The following is an 18,236-nucleotide window of genomic DNA, read 5'->3' as shown; positions in this document are numbered from 1 at the left end:
CATTTTAAATTTGACAATGAAGGGGCCTGCCTTAATTGTGTAGTGCAGGACCACCCCTTATACTAGCAGATGAAGGTTAAAAAATATTGTAAATATATGGACATTTGAATTGGGCAGCGATCCCAAAGGGGTACCATGAGAAAATATTCCGGCCCTCCAGAAGTCTACTCCCATTGATTTAATACAATAGTGTCCAACCAAGGTACAGGGAAGCTGGGCTCCTTTGTAGATTTAGGATTTCTTACAGAAGATACATGCATTTAAGAGTACACCTAATGAAACCAAATAGAAATCTTTACATATCGCTTCTCGGCCTTTTGGCTAAGATCCAGTGTAGAAATCTTTACATAATCAGTGTTTATCCTGCAAGACTTACACAGATAACACTGTGCTTTTCATTACTTTTAAATACAAGGATCACCGTAAAAACTGGTTACCTTTAACATAGTACACAGGAAATAATCTATATTTAAAATACATCTAACTACATATAGAGTACACCCCTTCGCCGTGCCATTAAAGTGCAGACATCGGACATACACAGTGCAATATCTTAGGGGGAGTTAAGTATTTGCTTGGCTGGAGTGGTATCTGGAACTGGAACCTAGAATTTGGAAGACAGCGTTGAACCACAGTCTAACGTCGTCCTTTTTTGCATGATTGTCTAATGGATAGTTACTGTTTTGGACAGAGTTCGATCACTGAACCCACTGCAGGGGAAATGGATTAGATAACATAAAAGGTTTTCCAAAAAATCCTTTAGTCTGTTCTCTAGATTTCTTTAAGATGCAGAGGTAACCCGGATAGGTTGGTTGAAGCATGGGGTTTTAACCTTTGGGACTATTTCCCAGGCTCTTCATCTAGCCCTAGTCCAAGGTTCTGGTGCAAAATAATAGTAGTGACTGTTAGTGAAAGGGACACTGCTTGATCCAAATCACCAATAGAGACAGAGAAGCACAGACCATTCATAGATGGAAAACACAGGTACAGCCACACAGACAGTAGACATATAGACAGGTACCACGCACACTGATGGGCAGACTGATGGATGCACAGACACACAGAGGTGGATCTCTGCAGATAACTCAACATATAGCTCCACATAGGCACACAGCCAGGTGCACGCAGGATTGAGGCACTGATCCCCACTATTTAACTCTTTACCTGTCTCTGTTCTTCCCCAGGAGCTGAACATGTCTGCGGAACAGGAAGACGCACAGGTCCAGGGTCCTTCTGTCGAGGCAGGCCCAGAGGCCGATGAGAGGTTGGAGAGGGAGCAAAAGCTGGTGGGCTGGCTGAAGGGCCCACCCTGGCAGAAGCTGCAGCTCCTGGGGGTGAGAATATTCCATCCTAAAGTTGGACGCGGTATTTGGACATAACATTGAGTCACAAATATCAAGTGACACAAATACCAAGTTTTAAATATTGTGTGACAGAAATGCAGTGATGCAGAAATATCGTTGACAAAAATATTGTTTTTTTAAGGAAAGCAATATCGTTTTCAAGAATATCATTGTTGTTAGTATTGTTTTCAATAATATAGTTGTAAAGAATAGCATTTTGTAATTATCTTTATGTGCTTTGAATGCTATTTTAACTGTATATGTTATATATTGTTTGTATAATTGTTGTCAATGTTTTTAAACATCGTTTATAATTTTAAGTTATTTATCATTTTAATTTCATTTTTAATAGTAATTTATAGTGTTGTAGCTGGTTGTGAGGTTTGCAGGGTATAGGGTGGGAAGGTAATTAATGATACTTAATTAAAAATTATTTTTTAATTAATAGTAGTTATTCAACTAATCGTGTAAATTATATAACTCGTTTTTTTAATGTTCTATTTTAGATGCGAGTTGATGGGTTTGTAGAGGTTTAGGGTTGGAAGGTAATTAAGTAATAATGCATGAATAATTAATTATTAATGTATTAGTAATTATTTAATTGATCACTATTCATGTAAAGTGTGTAATTCTACATTTTTTAAAGTTATATTTCATATGCAGGTTGTTGAGTTTGTAGGTGTATAGGGTAGGAAGTTAATTACGTAATAATTAATTAGTAATTAATTGTTGTTTTATTAATTATTTAATTGCTAAAGAATTATGTAATTTGTATAATTAATATATTTTTTAAGTTATATTTTAAGTGTGGGTTGTTGGGTTTGTAGGGGTATAGGGAGGGAAGTTAAATAATTAAATATTACATTAAAATAAATTATACATTTTAATGAAAATATTTACTTTATTCAGAATTATGTAAATTATTTAATAAATATATTTATGGTATATATTAGGTGTGTGTTGTGTTTTTAGGGGCATAGGGTGGGAAGTTATTTAAGTGATAATTAAGATAATGAATTAACAATTATTTATTCAGTTATTCTTAATTATTTTAGTTTTTACTTAATATGCTAATTGTGGTATAATTTTTTATTTTAATTATATTTTAAATGTGGGCTGCTTGGTATATGGGAGTAAGGTGTGGGAATGTAATAAAATAATCAATGAATAGTTTTTTTATTTGATATTAATTATTTTTAAATATATATAATTTGGTATATTGTTGCTTAATTGTTTTTTAAAGTATATATATATAATATATATATATATATATATATATATATATATATATATATATATATATATTCATAGTTTTATGTGCTGTGCTCAATTAATACAAGTATTAAAATATGGAATGTGTGTGAAGTGAAGTTGGCTGTACAGACCTGAGTGGGAAAAGGTAATTTTACCCCTCCTGATTCCAACACTTTCTCTACTGTTGCACTGACTGGAATGGGAATAGTAAATTTTACCCCTCCACAGTGCAACGCTTTACCTACTTGTACAGACACTGAAGAGGGAATAGTAAATTTCAACCCTCCTGAGTCCAACGCTTTCCCTACTATTGCACCTACTGGAGGGGGAATAGTACATTTTACCCCTTCTGAGTCTAAAACTTGCCCTACAGTTGCACATGGTTGAATGGGAATAGTATGTTTATTATTCCTAGAATGTAATAGTTTTTTTGTTTAAATATATATTATTATCATGTGTTTGTGTATTTAATTTTATATCTATTTATATAAATTATGTATTTTTATGATATTTTTATTAAAAGTATTTTTATATTGTTTAATTTTATGTAGAATTAAATTGGCAATGTTTTAAAAAAAAAAAATCTCCAGTTTATTTGTTACTCCACCCGAATGGTATTTAGCATCCAAGGCACATCAATAGCCTAAGGCATCTCTACAATTCAGCAGGCACATCTACCAACCAGAGCCACATCTAGCATACCAAAGCACACCTACCACTCAGAAAAACATGCACCAGTTACATATTTACCAGTAAAATACTAATCCATTACTAAAATGCACACCTATCACCAGAGGCACATCTACCAACCAACACAAATCAACTATTCAAAAGTGCATTTACCACATAGAGGGACATCAATCCCCAAACCCACATCAATGACAAAGAGTTCATAAAGTGCCCAGAGGCACATAAACCAGATGCACATCTACCACCCAATGGAGGATAGGGGGCTGTATGTCTGCGTCGCCGTGTGTATGAGAGGGTTTCCCAAGGTCCCCCCAGAAGTGTGTATCAATGATGAGGAAAAGCATTGGTGGTATCTTTTAAGACTATTTATAAAATCCTGTTAAAGCCACATAGCCAGGATTAGGACAATATAAGGGAGTTAGAAATGGAAAAATACAAAGAAAAGTGCAAGGTTCCTGGTGGGTCTCCTGATTAGGCTTTGCAGATACCTTCTATTGAATCCACTTAGCGAAATTCTTTATATCTTCACATTTAGTCGTACATATTGTGTCCTTGTTACTTTTCTCATGCAAAAGAACCTCTCCTAGTTTTGTTAGATGAACATTAAGTCCTATTTCAAAAACATGTATGCCTCGTCGGTATCAGGTGGAAATCGTTTGTAAATGGTCAGGTAGAACTTCAACTAGGCGTGTGAGTGATGACACTTTGAGAGACCAGGGATCTGTGAGGTGCTTATGCGTGAGGAAGAAATGGCCCAAATTACTGCTTGGGGACTAAGAGCAGGTTTGGGCACAAAACCATCCCAAATTGACTGGGGCGCAAGATAATGTGAGCTCGCTTGCTCCACTCCTCTCACCTTTATATCTACTAATTAACATATGTGAATTTGTAGCCTGTTGTTAAAATGCAAGTGAATTTGCAGGAATACCATTTATTGCATCAAAACTTCACATTCACACAGGGGAACATTTCACATTGCTGAGGAAGTAGATTTGTCAGCAAAAAGAAGGGAGATTTTATGGGTTCACATTAGGTTTGTTAGCTAGAGTTTCTGTTTTTAGTGTACGACTTGTGTCGATGGATAGCTTTCCCATTTACCTCTTTCAGGTTGCTGACCAGCCCGTTGTCCAGGCTAATCATGGAGTTGCCATCTGGAGTTGCTGGGAAAGGCATGGTAGCTTGTGGTAAAGAGTAGATTCCAAACAGAAACAAATACTAATGCCGCCACCCGCCCACAACCCCTGGAGAAACCGCCCAGGGTCTCTGAGTCATTAGAATTCTGTTTTTCAAAAACAAACTCTTGTTTTAGAAAAAAAAAAATTAAAAATAAAAACCTTTGGTGAGCGACCGCTTGAAGCATGGCAGCCACTCACCTAATTTTCTGTGACTTCAAAAGCTACCCTCAAGGGAGCTCCTGTGACGGCACAGAGATCAGCACAGATATCACAATATGGAGTGAAGCAACTTAATAGGGTGTTGGATGGAATGCCCTCCACCTCCTTGATGGACGATGGACCACCAACCATGCTGTATGTCAGGGCCTACATGTTTTTCCTGGGTCTGCAGGAAGATTTTCTGAGTCCTTATTGTTAACAAAGTGGATGTTTTAACCTCTTAGCTCCTGTCATAGCATATGGGGAACCATTCGTGAAATAGAAAGGGGCTGTGGGGGGAATGAATACCGTAATCTGAGAACTATCTCCCTTGCTACCCGTTGGGCCATTTGTTTGCACTAGTGGGGACAGAACTGGCAAGGTAGATCGTGAGCTGTACTGTCACAAATGTTTCCTAATCTAGCCTAGCAGAGTCATAGCACCAGATGTATTATTTACTGGTTGTTAAATAGGTAAATATAGATTGGCTAGTCTTAACTCCACACCCATATACCGCGAAGATATATGTATTATGAATGTACATAAATGTGGAATTCAGTATAGTACACCTATAATCACCTATATTTACTTCCCATCAAGATACTTTTGGATTTGATATTTAGGCTACAGTATTTTTCTATGACAACATCCTGCCCCTACATTATTTTACAAATTCTCCTAGATGGTGTGGTCTTTTTCAAAGCTGGTCTTGATTTGCGACAGAAGAAAAGATCAGTGAGTGTGATTAATTAGATGGCGCGCCCTCTTCAGAGAGCTCCCATATCCTAACGTTCCACGTGCAGGAATGCCTTTGGCAGGGACCCAGCAATGACTTTTGTAAAACTGCTAATTGTGTCTGGTGGTGTTTCACAATATGCACTAGGGACCAGGCCCTCATAATGAAGCTTGATCTGTATGTAAGACAAAGGTACCTGTCTGTGCACATACACATAAGTCCCATGCAGAATAACACAACCTGGCAGTCCACTGGCCCCTCACTATGAGCTGCACATAAGGCTCTGTAGAATCTAGGCATGGTGAATTGGACAAGCTGTTAAGCATAATTGGACGCCCTGTTCAATCACCCCTTTACCAAGAGGCCAAGGTCCGACTACAGACAATTTATGGAAACCATTTTGAAACAGTCTATTAGACTTGAAATCCTAATTAACGACATACTGTATTCTAAGGTCTACTTTTGTGTAATGCAGTTAGTATTGGCTCCAGTGGACTCTGCACAGTGGATCTTATAATTAAGTGCATAGACGTATGTTAGCAAGACCAACTTGGCGATCCTCTCCTCAGTGCAGTGAAGTACATGGAACGTGGTGACGTTTATCTGAGGAGTGGTGCACAAGAGGTCTGCCAGGGTTGTAGGCAGCTTTTGTCACCTTCTGTTATCCTTTATTGACTATACTCCCTTTCCCTCTCTTGCAGTTTTTTCAGATTTTCCTCGGAGCTGTCTCTATTCCCATTGCAGTCTCGCTTGCCTGTCTGGATTCTGGTTGCAATGTCGCCATGGGAATGCCCCTCTGGTCGAGCATTTCGGTAAGTATGGTAAACTATGAATGTGCTCATTCTGAATAAACCTAAATGGAACTCTTTTTTTGGGCAAAACACCATCTAACTGTTCTACTTGCTTCATGTCATGGGGTCTGTGACAGGTCCTGTTTATTTTCTTTTATTTGGACTTTTTGTGCTGGCCCCTAAGATGCTAAGACATGATGGCAGAGACGGATGACATTTTTTTACTCTCGCTCCTTGCCCCTGAGTGTCTTTACAATGGTCTAGAAGGTGCCACCAGCCTGTCCTCTGTTCTCTGATCTTGACGAGCCTCTGCTTTGTCTCAGTGAAGGCTTCTGATCTCTCCTATCCCACTAGCCCTGGGATGCCAACACTGCCCCAGAAGTTCCCCACTTATGACTGCTGACTGTTTCCTGTCTCTTCTGTCTCTGCAGTACGTCTTCACTGGGCTGCTTGCTCTGGCGCTGCTTTGTGGACCCAGGAGGGTCGTCGTGAAGGTGAGGTGGTTTGTCACTCTTTTCCCTCGTGCCCTCTTGTACATACCTCTTTTCACGTGTTCGTGTAGTGGTGCTCATAACTATTACACTGGTAATTAAAGAGTAGAAACTGGGGTGGAAGTTAGGTCAGTCAGGGAATTGTGAAGCCCAGCTACTCACCCGCGAGGGTCTCAAGGCACTAGGGCGAGGGGGACAGCTCAGTTGAGTGCTGGGTCATCCGAAGAGCCGGGTCTTGAGTTCCTTCCTGAACTGGGGCAGTGTAGGCACTTGCCAGAGGTGGAGGGGGAGGGGGAGGTCGTTCCAGGCCTTGGCTGCGAGGTAAAGGACTTCCCGCCCGTTCTAGTCTTGTAGATGCGTGGGATGGTGGCCAGATAGAGTGCTACTATTGCTGTGCTTCACGCTGTGGTGCGTACTGCTGGAAGCATGGTGCAAGCACAATGCACTCCTCCTGTTGTTGCAAACGGATGGTTTGCAAGATAAACAAACCTAAGTTCTGGTTTTCTTGCAGCACCAAAAATATTTCATGGAAAGGATCGACTGCATATGACGATCATTCTGCCCAGCCATAAAAAAGTGTACAAGCAAACTGAATTTGGGAGCTTAAACAGAAAACATACAACCAAAATAATTAACTTACTCAAGTAAAAGAAAGACCTCGAATCTAAGTGTGAGGTAATTTATTGTGGCTAATGCTGCAAGGTCATGAACTACGACACCATGACACGGAGGAGTGGACACTGTCTTTAAAATAATCTTTTAACAATGGTCATTTATTATAATGCTGCCGCTTCGCATGCCGCCACTTATATTAAGGTTAATAATCAAGTCTTGATTTCATGCTCAGTCGGAAGAAAGCGTCATCGCGTTCGGCGCTCCCTGCACGCGGTCACGCACGACGCCGACCGTGCATATTGATTGGCGTTTGAAACGTAACTGAATTACTACATGGACAAACAAGCATTTACAATGCAACGGTCTCGGCATTGTTAAAGTTAGAGCTATTGGTAGTGCTCATGACAATGCCGTTTCTTTAAATGTTTTAAAAACAAAAACATAAACAAAAATAATGTCATGAGCAATGCCAATAGCTCTAACTTTACCAATGCCGAGACCATTGCATTGTAAATGCTTGTTGCTAATAAGACTGTGTCTTAACAGGGTTGTTCACTTTCTTGTCGCTTACGTGAGTCAGGGTACATTCTCTGTGAATCTTCCGGTTTGTCCCGGCGATGGACTGTCTGCACAAAGCACCTTGCACTTTATCCTCTTCTGCAAATTTTATCCAACACTGAGGTCTGCTTATATTTTACCACGTTTGAGGCAGGCAGATTTAAGGCAGTGCAGGATTGTAATTGAGGTTTTGCATAAGTCATCTACTGAGAGGTTATGTTACTCGATTGCAATGTTTATACAAGGAGTGATACGTCTACGTTCTACACATGCCCCATGAAAGTGGGCACTTTTGTTCATGACTCTTTTTGTTAATATTGTATGTTGATTTTATATACTGATCTTTTGGACAATGAATCTGAGAGACTTTTTTCAAGGCTAAAAGGGAAAACAGCACTTTTTTTATTTTTGTACTCCAATACATTGTTTTATTATTCGTACAAGGTACATTATCATATTTTGTTACCTGGCGGACTCACTGAGTTTACTGTTGGAGGATGTGGTTGTGTAAGCAGCAAACATGGCTATCTCACTATATTGCACCGTTACCTCTTTTTCCTTGTATTCAGTAAAGATCTGTCGTTTTTTATATATATAAATTATGTATTTTTTATGTGAAGTTTTAAGATTTTCTTTTCTTTTAAAAATCGAATAAAGGATTGGATTGCATTGAAATGAACTCTTAGCATCGCACCTAGTTACAATAAACCTAATGTTGAAAGGACCCTGGGTCAGAGCGCAGCGTTCCTTCTTGAGGCTGGGAGGAAGACAAGTCAGTCGACTGGCAGAAAGGTCCTTGCACACGTGTGTTCAATTAATATTCGCTTCAAAACACGTATAAAAATGTCAAAACTACTTTCTTCCTCAATGTAAGAGAAGGGAGGAGGCTATTTTTAAGTTAATGGCACGCCTCTCCCTTCACTGCACGAAAAGTGAAGAGGGTCACCGCCTCAATGACAGCATTTACACTGATTATCAAAGCAACAGGACCGGCTCTCAGTCCCCACAGGTCTTCAACGAGACGCTTGTGAACTGCAGCTCACACAGCAAATACACACCTCTTTAGATTTTGAACCATCAACCGTCAAGTGGTTAAAACTTTCTTTTTATCCTTTAATATTGCAATAGGGAGGGGGCAAAAGTAGCTCTATTGTGACTCGCAAGTGCCCATGGGACTAGGGCCAAGCCCGAGCCAGTCATTCAGCCTGAACCTTGCTTGGTTTGCAGATAAAGTCCCACGCCTGCCTATCTTCAGATACAAGCAGTCCTGTAAAATAGTGTCAAATAATCCTTTAAGTTTTCGATGATATTCAGGGACAGCTTGTTTAGGCAAACTTTTTTGTGATGTACCTACAGCCGTACATGTGCTTATGACAGCCTCAGCTGGAGGGGGCATAGGCGGCTTGTTGCCAACCGGCTCCCACGATGGTGTCCAAGAAATAAGACTGTGCTATCTGCTCTCAGAGACATGGACCTGATCTACTCTACAGCCGCAACATTTTCTGCACAATTAGAGGGGTTACCACCATCCGCAGCATAATTTGCAGATTACAACAAAAAATAACATCGAGTTTAATTTCAAACAGATCAAAAGTGACTAAAAACATAGCAACGCATCGTTAGTTGCTCCATTCATGCGTTAACATGGCAGGTGAATCTTGTCCCTTGACAGCGAAAAAATCGCGAAATAGTGGCGCCATTGTATGCCACATAATTTGCTTTTTCTTGCCGCAGAATTTCGTCGTCCATTTCTGCTTAATTCCACTGGCTATGTAAATACTTTATAAATGTACAAGGTAAAGAGTATTTGGCAAATTTTAAAGTTCGATAGCAGTAAACGACACTTTCAAGAACCTTCATTGTTACTTTGGCTTATTTTAAATGACCGATCTGTCTTCTATTCCTCCACCATTCAAAAACAACCTGACGGTCTGTTTGTTAAACACCACTAAGCGCTGTAGCTAAATTACTGAACCCGCCTGGCGGCTTGCAGCACCATACAAAAAACACAACAACATTGCTGCGCTTTTATTGATGGTGGCGAACCATCGATTTTCTAGGCCAAGGTTGGTAATATGGGGTCAAATAACAATGTCCTCTATTTTAAACATAATATCGAAAAGGCGGAAAACGCGAAGAAAGTACCCGAACACAACAGAAAGAAGCCAGAATGGCCAATGCAAGCACTTATGTAAAATTTGCACCGATTCGTGGTAAAGTAGTGAGCCCTTCCAGAATCTTTCACAAACACAAAGGCCTCGTCAGATTAGTAAGCGCTGTATACATTAAGTTACAACACAATCTCCCACTCGGCGGATTTCATTAGACAAGCCGAGGGCACCAGAAGACACCACCGCCTTTCTCCGAGGCAGAGCAGAAATGCCTCGGAGAAACGCAGCGTCCTTTTCGGATTCGGGGGCGTGTTTTGCTGTTGTCTCCTCCTTGAGACTTCTTGCAAAAAACACGCCCCCCGATCCGAAAAGGACGGGGCCTGATTTGAATGACTGACCTCTTCTCCAATGGCTGGCCAGCATTCAAGAGGCCAGCCAATGGAGAACAGGGGAGAAGAGGGGCGGGTTCAAGCCCCTCTTCTCCAAGTCATTAAATCTCTGACTTCCGGTTCTGCCTTTCGGCAGACCGGACGTCCTCGACCTAAAAACGAGCTCTTGAAGGTGCCTGCAGAGCCACCTTAGACTGGATAATATCATACACGTTACATTTGAAGCTAATATCTGATTTGAATGTTTGTACTTCGCATTGTATGACCCTTTTTAAATAAAAGCTTAATAATATCATGCATTTCCAAGTCGGCATTAGACCAATTTCTTCCAAGATCTCATTTTTGTGAAAGCCATGTGGCATACATTGCCAATTTCATTACCCATACTTATACCTTATGCTGATTGGTGGACAAAGTCCTTCGCCCACATGAGTTCTCCAGTGGGGTTATTTGGATTCTCACAGAGTATATGGTTACTATTACGCATACACACACATTCACAAATACACACACTCACATAAAGTAAACACACTATCACCAATGTACATTTGAAAGCATTTTTCCCTTACCTCAGCTGCCAGGGAAGGCCATAATATTCCAGTTCATTGTACTCCATGTTGTAGTACGCAAATTGATGAATATGGTAATATTATTATCTATCAGTGTCATCAAAAACTGATGGAAAACAAAGCGAGTGGAGCCTCGACCAATATCCATAAGGACGAACGACCTCTGTGTTTCTGGTATTGACTAAGTCAGCACTGAGGACAGCGGTTGCAAAGGCAGTGTCAGGGGTTGCACGATGCAAGCCAGGTGTCGCAGCTGAGACCATTGGTGACACCTATATGACACCCATGATGTGCGCCCATATATATTTACACAAACGTGCATAAGGGCACTCGTTAGCAGAGTAAAACAAAAAAAGCATTGGCAAAGGCAATAGCTCTGGCTTTAATGTGGCAATGCATGGAGATACATCCATGCACAAATGCAGTTTTCATGCATTCACACATCAAAGCCAGACCTATTGGCTTTGCCAATTATTGTTCACTATGTAAGCAATAATTTTAATGCACATGCAAAACAGGTACATATTACCTAGTAGTATTTAGTTTTGAGCAGTTTCTTTTTTATTTGGCATTATTACTGCATGTGCCCCACTCTCAATTTCAATGTCTTTCTATGATCCCCAAGAAGCACCTAGTTTGGAAGGGCATTAAAGGGCACAAAATATAAATGGGCAGTTTATTTTTCAAGAATATAATATCACATTGTTTCTAAGTGATCTGAATTTTGCCAGGTAGGGGAGTTGAGGCTCAGTGAAGTAACATCCAGGATCACCCACCGTGGCTAAGTGGGAGAGCCAGGGCCAGAGCCGAGGTGGTACGACAGTCACCACTTGAGCCATTGCACAGCATCTGGCAAGCAGAGGCCTGCTAAGCCCAAGAGAAAAGTAAATATTTTTCGACATAGCAGCCCATTGAAAGGCTGGCCAAGTATTGGTGTTTGCCTGCTATGTGGCTGTGTCCTGACCCTACTGGCTTTTTCATATGGTTCAACAAGTCTCTTTCTAACACACTGAGGGTTATTGGAAGACATCTTTGCATGAATGAATAAATGACCAGAATTTATAAAGCACGCTGCTGCACCAACAGGAGCGTCCCGGCACTGGAGGGTCGCAGAAGGCTGCCCAGTAAAGGCTTAGCTCCTAAAAAGCCAACTTTTCAGCTGTTTCTTGAAGTGAGGGAGTTCGGTAGTTGCTCTCAAGGCTTCCGGCAATTTGTTCCATGCTTGTGCACCAAGCAGGCCGAAAGACCTACCCCCTTTCCGCGCGAAGCATGCTTTGGAAATGCAGGCCATATTGGCAGAGGATGACCTAAGTGCCCTAGAGGGTGTGTAGTGGTGTCCAGGCTGAGGAAGGCCTTGAAAAAGATTATCATGGCCTTGAATTTAATTTACTTCCTCACTGGGAGCACATGTAAGGCCTTAAGATGTGGGGTCAAATGGGACCTAGATTTCAGTCTAAGGATCGCCCTGGCTGCCGTGTTTTGCACCACCTGAAGGCGCTGGAGAAGGAAGTCCAGTAGTCCCAGGTAGAGGTCATTAGCATAGTAGAGTCTGGACGTGACCAGCGCCTGCACCACTAATTTCCTGGAATCCGGGGGGAGAGGCGATAGGAATGTTTTCAGCATCCACAATAAAACAAAACCGGTTCCCACTAGTGCCTGAACCTGTGACCGCATTGAGAGCGTATTGTCGATGTGGATACCCAGGTTCTTGACTGTGGATTAGGCAGCACGGGGGTGGGGGAATTCTTCGGGCCATGACTGGCTCCAATTGTTCACGTAGGGCAGGCCAAAGTGGACGATCTCGGATTTGTCCGAATTGCATTTAAGCTGATTCATCTTTAGCCATTTAAAAACTTCTGTGAGGCAAGATCTAATAGCCTTCCCATTAAAGTCTGTGCCTTTATCGCATGTGAAAATAGGCTGCGTGTCATCGGCATAAGAGATTATTTTGGCACCTTGTGCCTCAGCCAGGGCAGCTAGTTGCGCCATGTACAGGTTAAAAAGGTTTGGACTGAGGGAGAAGACCTGTGGGACTCCAGCTTGTGTGCTGGGCATATGAGGAGAGAAAGGGGGAGTCCATATGAGCTGCTCTCTGTCCTTCAAAAAGGAATTTAGCCAGGCCAGTGCACTCCCTCCGAGGCCCATATTCTTCAGTCTGTCGAGAAGCATTACGTGAGGCACCGTATCGAATGCCGCCGACAGATCGATGAATACTAGTTGGGTTTATTTTATGAATCTTACTTGCATTTTCCATCTGTTCTGGTAGTAAAGATACAATTCTGGTGCCTGTCCTGGGTGTAATTAAACTTTGCACTGCTGATGTTTATGACACACATATTGTAATAAGGAAGCTTAAGAAAATGGCGTTCGCTTTCTAATAGCCCAAACTATTTGCTTTGGTTGCATTTGCTGCCTTTGTGTTGGTTATGTCCTCCTTTATTTCATTTCTACTAGCTTTGCTTATTTTTTCTTTCTCTTCTTATTCTCCTCTCTTTTTCCTTGTCTTTGTTTAATGTTTGGTTAGACACTTATCTGTTTCTTTTCTCCATTTCTCTTTCATTCTCTGTGTTTTTCTTTCTCTTTACAAGGCTCGCTTTCTCAAATCTGTTGACATTTTCACTTCTGGTTCTGGGTCCTGATGGCAATATCTCAGTTCTCCCTCTCCTGTGTCTTACGCCTACTGTGTCCTAATTCTTTAACTCTTACATAACTCTCTCTCTCTTACAACTCATGCCCCCATCTTCTTACATCTCTTTCCTTGTAAATCGGTTTACATTTTATGTCTCTAACATTTATTGTCTCCTACATACTTGTCTCTTAAAAGCCCCTCTTACATTTCCTCCCTCTTGACCCTCCTGTTCCTTACATCTTCGGTCTCTTCTTTCTCCTGCCTCTTACATCGCCTGTCCTTTTTTTAAAATCTCATATAGCTCCCATTTCCTGAATTCACACTTTTATTCTATATCAGCCGTCTCCGAAATCTCTTCCAGATGCAGGCCCTGATGGTGCTGAACCTGCTGGCCCTGGTCCTGGCCGGATGTGTAGCGCTTCTCTTCAGCCTGCAGGTGAAGAAGGAGCAGGAGCTGTTCACCTTTTACCAGGTAGGTGGGGGTGAAAAGTGCCTTGAGGTTTAGAAGAAGTAGGGCTATGTGCTCCTCACACACTATTGTGTGCTTCTTACCGGCCCCATGGCACGTGTACGCCAAATATGCTCCTGGGTGTTCCCTGGGTGCTTCTCACTCGACAATCTATGCTCCTTATTGCCTCCTGTATGTCTCTCATCCACCCCTACTCTACTTCTCACAATGTCCTGTGTGAGCTCCCGCAGCCCACTCCTTGTTTCTTTCTAGTCCTTTGTGATCCTCACTTGCTTTTCCACACTTCTCCCAGACTTCTGTCTGCTCCTCATCAGCCTGTGTGTCTGCTGTATTGCCCCAGGTGCTCCTCCTCCAATCCCAGCTCCTTCGTGCCACGTTCACGATCACCATCTTCATCTGGGTCCTCCTTGCAGCTCATGTACGATCATCTGCTCCTGTGTGCATATGGTTAGCCCCTGTGGGCTCATCCTGTGCTGTTCCATGTTTCCTTCCAGCCTCTTCTGGCCTCTACTTGTGTTCTTCGCTGGCCCCTGCATCATGTAAGCCAAAGGACTCGACCCTTGGACCCTGAGACATCATTGCATTGAGCAGAGAGTGGGGAACCTAAGACCCGTGTTCACCTACCTCTGTGTCAACATTGCTAAGAAAAATAAAGGATCACAGGATTTGTGCACACTGCGAGGAGCGGCCCAGATGGGTGATGGTGGGGAGGTTACTGATGACAAGAGACGGAGGTATGAGGGAGAACATGGCGGCAGCAGGCTGAGCTGCCACTGCACCTGAAGGCTCTACCCGCTCCTCCGATGTTTTTTTTAGCCGTGCAAGGAGTGCTGAGGGCTCCACAAAGTTACAGTGAAGTTAAACAAGAACATCTTGGTTGACTGTTTTCCATTGCCTAGAATTCAGGAGATTCTAGCGGCCACGAAAGGTTCAAAATATTTTTCGTTGATAGATCTCAAATCGGCATATCACCAAGTCCAACTGTCAGAAGAATCTAAAGATTTAACAACATTTATCACTCCGTTGGGGGCCTATAGATTTATAAGACTCCCCTTCGGATTGGCTTCATCAGCCAGTGTATTTCAAAAACTAATGGAATGTATTTTAAAGGGCGTTTTGGGTGTGCAGAAATTTCAGGACGACATCCTTATTCATGCTTGTTCTATTGAAGAGCATAATGAAATATTAGACACAGTACTTAAAAAATTGAACGAAAGAGGCATGACAGTTGCTAAAAACAAATGTAAATTCTTTCAAACTGAGATAGAGTACTTGGGCCATATTTTGAGTGGTGATGGTATCAAACCTAAACTTGACTTAGTCAGAGCCATAACTGAGGCCCCAAAACCAACAGATAAGGATATCTTAAGATCATTTTTGGGGCTCAGTGAATTCTATTCACGTTTTGTAGAAAACTACTCTGAAATAGTTGAACCTTTACGCATGTTACTACGCAAAGGAGAAAAATACATTTGGTCTGAAAGTCAAGACTTGGCATTCACAAAGATCAAAAATGCCATTGTTAAAGCCCCTACCTTGAAACCATACGATCCTGAAGGTACTAACATTGTCACAGTGGATGCTAGCTCTGTTGGCATAGGTGCAGTTTTCACTCAGAAGGTGTCAGGTAATGTACATACAGTTGCTTTCATTTCTAGACGTTTACTTGACGCAGAGGTTCACTACAGCACAATAGAGCGGGAGGCTTTGGCATGCGTGTGGGCTGTGGATAAGCTCAAAATGTACCTATGGGGTAAAACTTTTGAACTAATCACGGATCACAAACCTTTGACTTTCTTAATGGATGGATGTGGCAGGGGTAATGGAAAGGTATCGGCCAGGTTAGTCAGGTTGTTATCAAAACTGCAAGAATACAATTTTGCTATAAAACACATTGCTGGCAAAAACAATGTAAGAGCAGACTTTCTTTCACGCCTCCCTTTAAACAGCACGGAACCCAAGGTAGAAGAAGACACGGAATGTGTGGTGTCATATGTAAGTAATTTTAATCAGTCAGTACAGGTCTGCAATGAACACGAATGGTTAAATCTTTTAGAGGAAGATGCTATATTAAGCAAAGTAAAAGGATTTATCATGAGTAAGTGGCCACCAATCAGAAATGCATATGCAGATTTAAAAACATATGTTCAAGTTGCAGATGAATTGTGTATTGAGAGAGGTTTTATTTTAAGGGGGGATCTATTGGTTCCACCAACCAAGCTAAGAAGAAGTTTAATTGAATTGGTGCACAATACTCATTTAGGTTCCACCATGACAAAGAAAGTTTTGAAACAATATTATTGGTGGCCAGGGATGGACTCAGATGTCAATACGTATGTGGATAAATGTGCTATTTGTTTGAAGTCAGATAAACACTGGAAGCCAAGAGTGCAGGAAATGCAATTGGTTGACATACCCAGTTCATCTTGGAGCAAGTTAGCAATAGATTTTGCTGGTCCATTCAATATTTTAGATTTTGATTCTAGATTTCTTATCGTATTGTGTGATTATTATAGTAAGTGGATTTATTTCAAATTTGTATCTAAGATTGATTCAAAATGTGTAATAGAATTTTTGGAGTCATGCTTTTCTTTAGAGGGTTTCCCACACATTTTAGTTTCGGACAATGGAAAACAGCTTACGTCTGAAATGATGACAACATTTTTGGAGAAGAAGGGAATCCGTCAAGAAAAAACTCCGTTATACCCACCCAAATCTAATGGACAAGTAGAAAGAGTCAACCGGTTCCTTAAAGAAAGTATACAGATGGCACTTGCATCAGGTCTTCCAGTGTGTGAATTTACTCGAGAAAGAGTTAATATGTATAACAACACAGTCAACAGCGTAACAGGATATTCACCATTTTTTCTCATGAGAGGACGGCAATGTAACATGAATATCACTCCTAAATTTAACTTTCATCAGGAGAGAATTGAGAAGGTTACAAAGATGGATGACTCTCAGCTTAAGGTGAGAGACAGAATTCTTGAGCAACAACTAAAGTCAAAGATATACCACGACAAGATTCACAGGGCTGTTGTCAAGGACATCTGCAAAGGTGATTGGGTAATTGTTAGGAAGCCTTTTGTCAAACAGAAAGGAGAAACCAAGTTCTATGAGCCAAGTGAAGTTGTGGAAGTCTCTAGTGGTGCTATTCGCTTACCTAATTTAGGGTGGAGAAACAAAAGTGATGTCATCAAACTCAAGGTTGGACAAGGAGAACTTATGACTCGTCTAATTAATAATGAGGCAGAGGTGGAACAGAGAAATATTTGGTTTGATTTTGTTCCTAATGAAAATTGTGGTGATACTACGAATGATCAGCCAAGTAATGAGGAACCCAACAGAGAAAGTGTTATTGCAACTGAGAGGTCTGGGTCTCTGGAACAAAGTAGTTCAGAAAATGTGATTGTTAGTGACAGAGAGAAATCTTGTCCATCATTTGTTCAAGAGGGGCATGTGCCAAATGTAGAAGTTACAGTTAGCAGTAGTGATGATATGAACTATGATATTGCCACAAACGATTTTGAAGGGTCTTGTTCTAGTTCTGGAAGAATTTCCCGTTTGCCAAACAGATATAAAGATTTTGTTATGTATTGATTTGTTTCACTGGTTAAAGAAGGGAGATGTTGTGTAGCTTGTTTGCCTTGGGCTCTTCCAGCTCGAGGCGGAGACTCGCGGGGCACTCATTGGTTGCATTCCGCCACGTCATTTGGAATGTTTGATGTCTATTTAAGTAACGTCATTGTGGGCGTACATCGGTTCTCCTGCCGGCTTTCCTCCTTGTCACCCCTCCCTCCAGCTGCCTGCGGGCCTTTGTATTTGAATAAATAATTAATGCTCACATACTTGAGTAAGTGACTTCCTGTGATAAGAAGTGACATTTCAGCTCCCTACCTTGTCCGAGCCTTCTTTTCGGCGGGTGGCCCCATTTGCATGGGTGGCGGCGGTGGCTGATTTGGCCCCGGTTTGGCTCCCGGCTGCGTCGGCGGCTGGCGGTGCTTTTTCCTTCTCTCTCGGGCCTCGGTGCTGTCGGGCGTCTGTGTGGAGGCGCCTGCATTCTCTCAGGGGATCCGCTCAGGCTTTGGTCCGGTTCGGGTTCCATTACATTTTGTGTGACCAGCCTTCGACGGATGTATATCCGCGCCGGCTTCTGCTCCCTTCGCTCCTCGCGCCTCTCCCAGCCTGATGCTTTGGGGGGCAGTGGCGCTGGAGCTG

At 41.7% G+C, this 18,236-nt stretch overlaps 1 protein-coding gene across 1 annotated transcript in view; it reads left to right on the top strand.

The window, feature by feature from the left end:
* Nucleotides 1-18,236, top strand: part of TMEM253 (transmembrane protein 253) — a 99,321-nt gene that overhangs the window by 1,435 nt on the left and 79,650 nt on the right. Inside the window, exons 2-5 of the mRNA XM_085600739.1 lie at nucleotides 1,185-1,334; nucleotides 6,098-6,208; nucleotides 6,619-6,681; nucleotides 13,911-14,021. Coding sequence (XP_085456865.1) covers nucleotides 1,194-1,334; nucleotides 6,098-6,208; nucleotides 6,619-6,681; nucleotides 13,911-14,021 — 426 coding nt within the window. The 5' untranslated portion in view covers nucleotides 1,185-1,193. The remainder of the gene's footprint in view (nucleotides 1-1,184; nucleotides 1,335-6,097; nucleotides 6,209-6,618; nucleotides 6,682-13,910; nucleotides 14,022-18,236) is intronic.

This window comes from Triturus cristatus, chromosome 1_2 (assembly GCF_964204655.1).
Source record: "Triturus cristatus chromosome 1_2, aTriCri1.1, whole genome shotgun sequence".
In the NCBI taxonomy this organism is placed as follows: Eukaryota; Metazoa; Chordata; class Amphibia; order Caudata; family Salamandridae; genus Triturus; species Triturus cristatus.
Note: the sequence above shows the minus strand (reverse complement) of the source record. Positions and strands in the feature narration are given on the sequence as shown.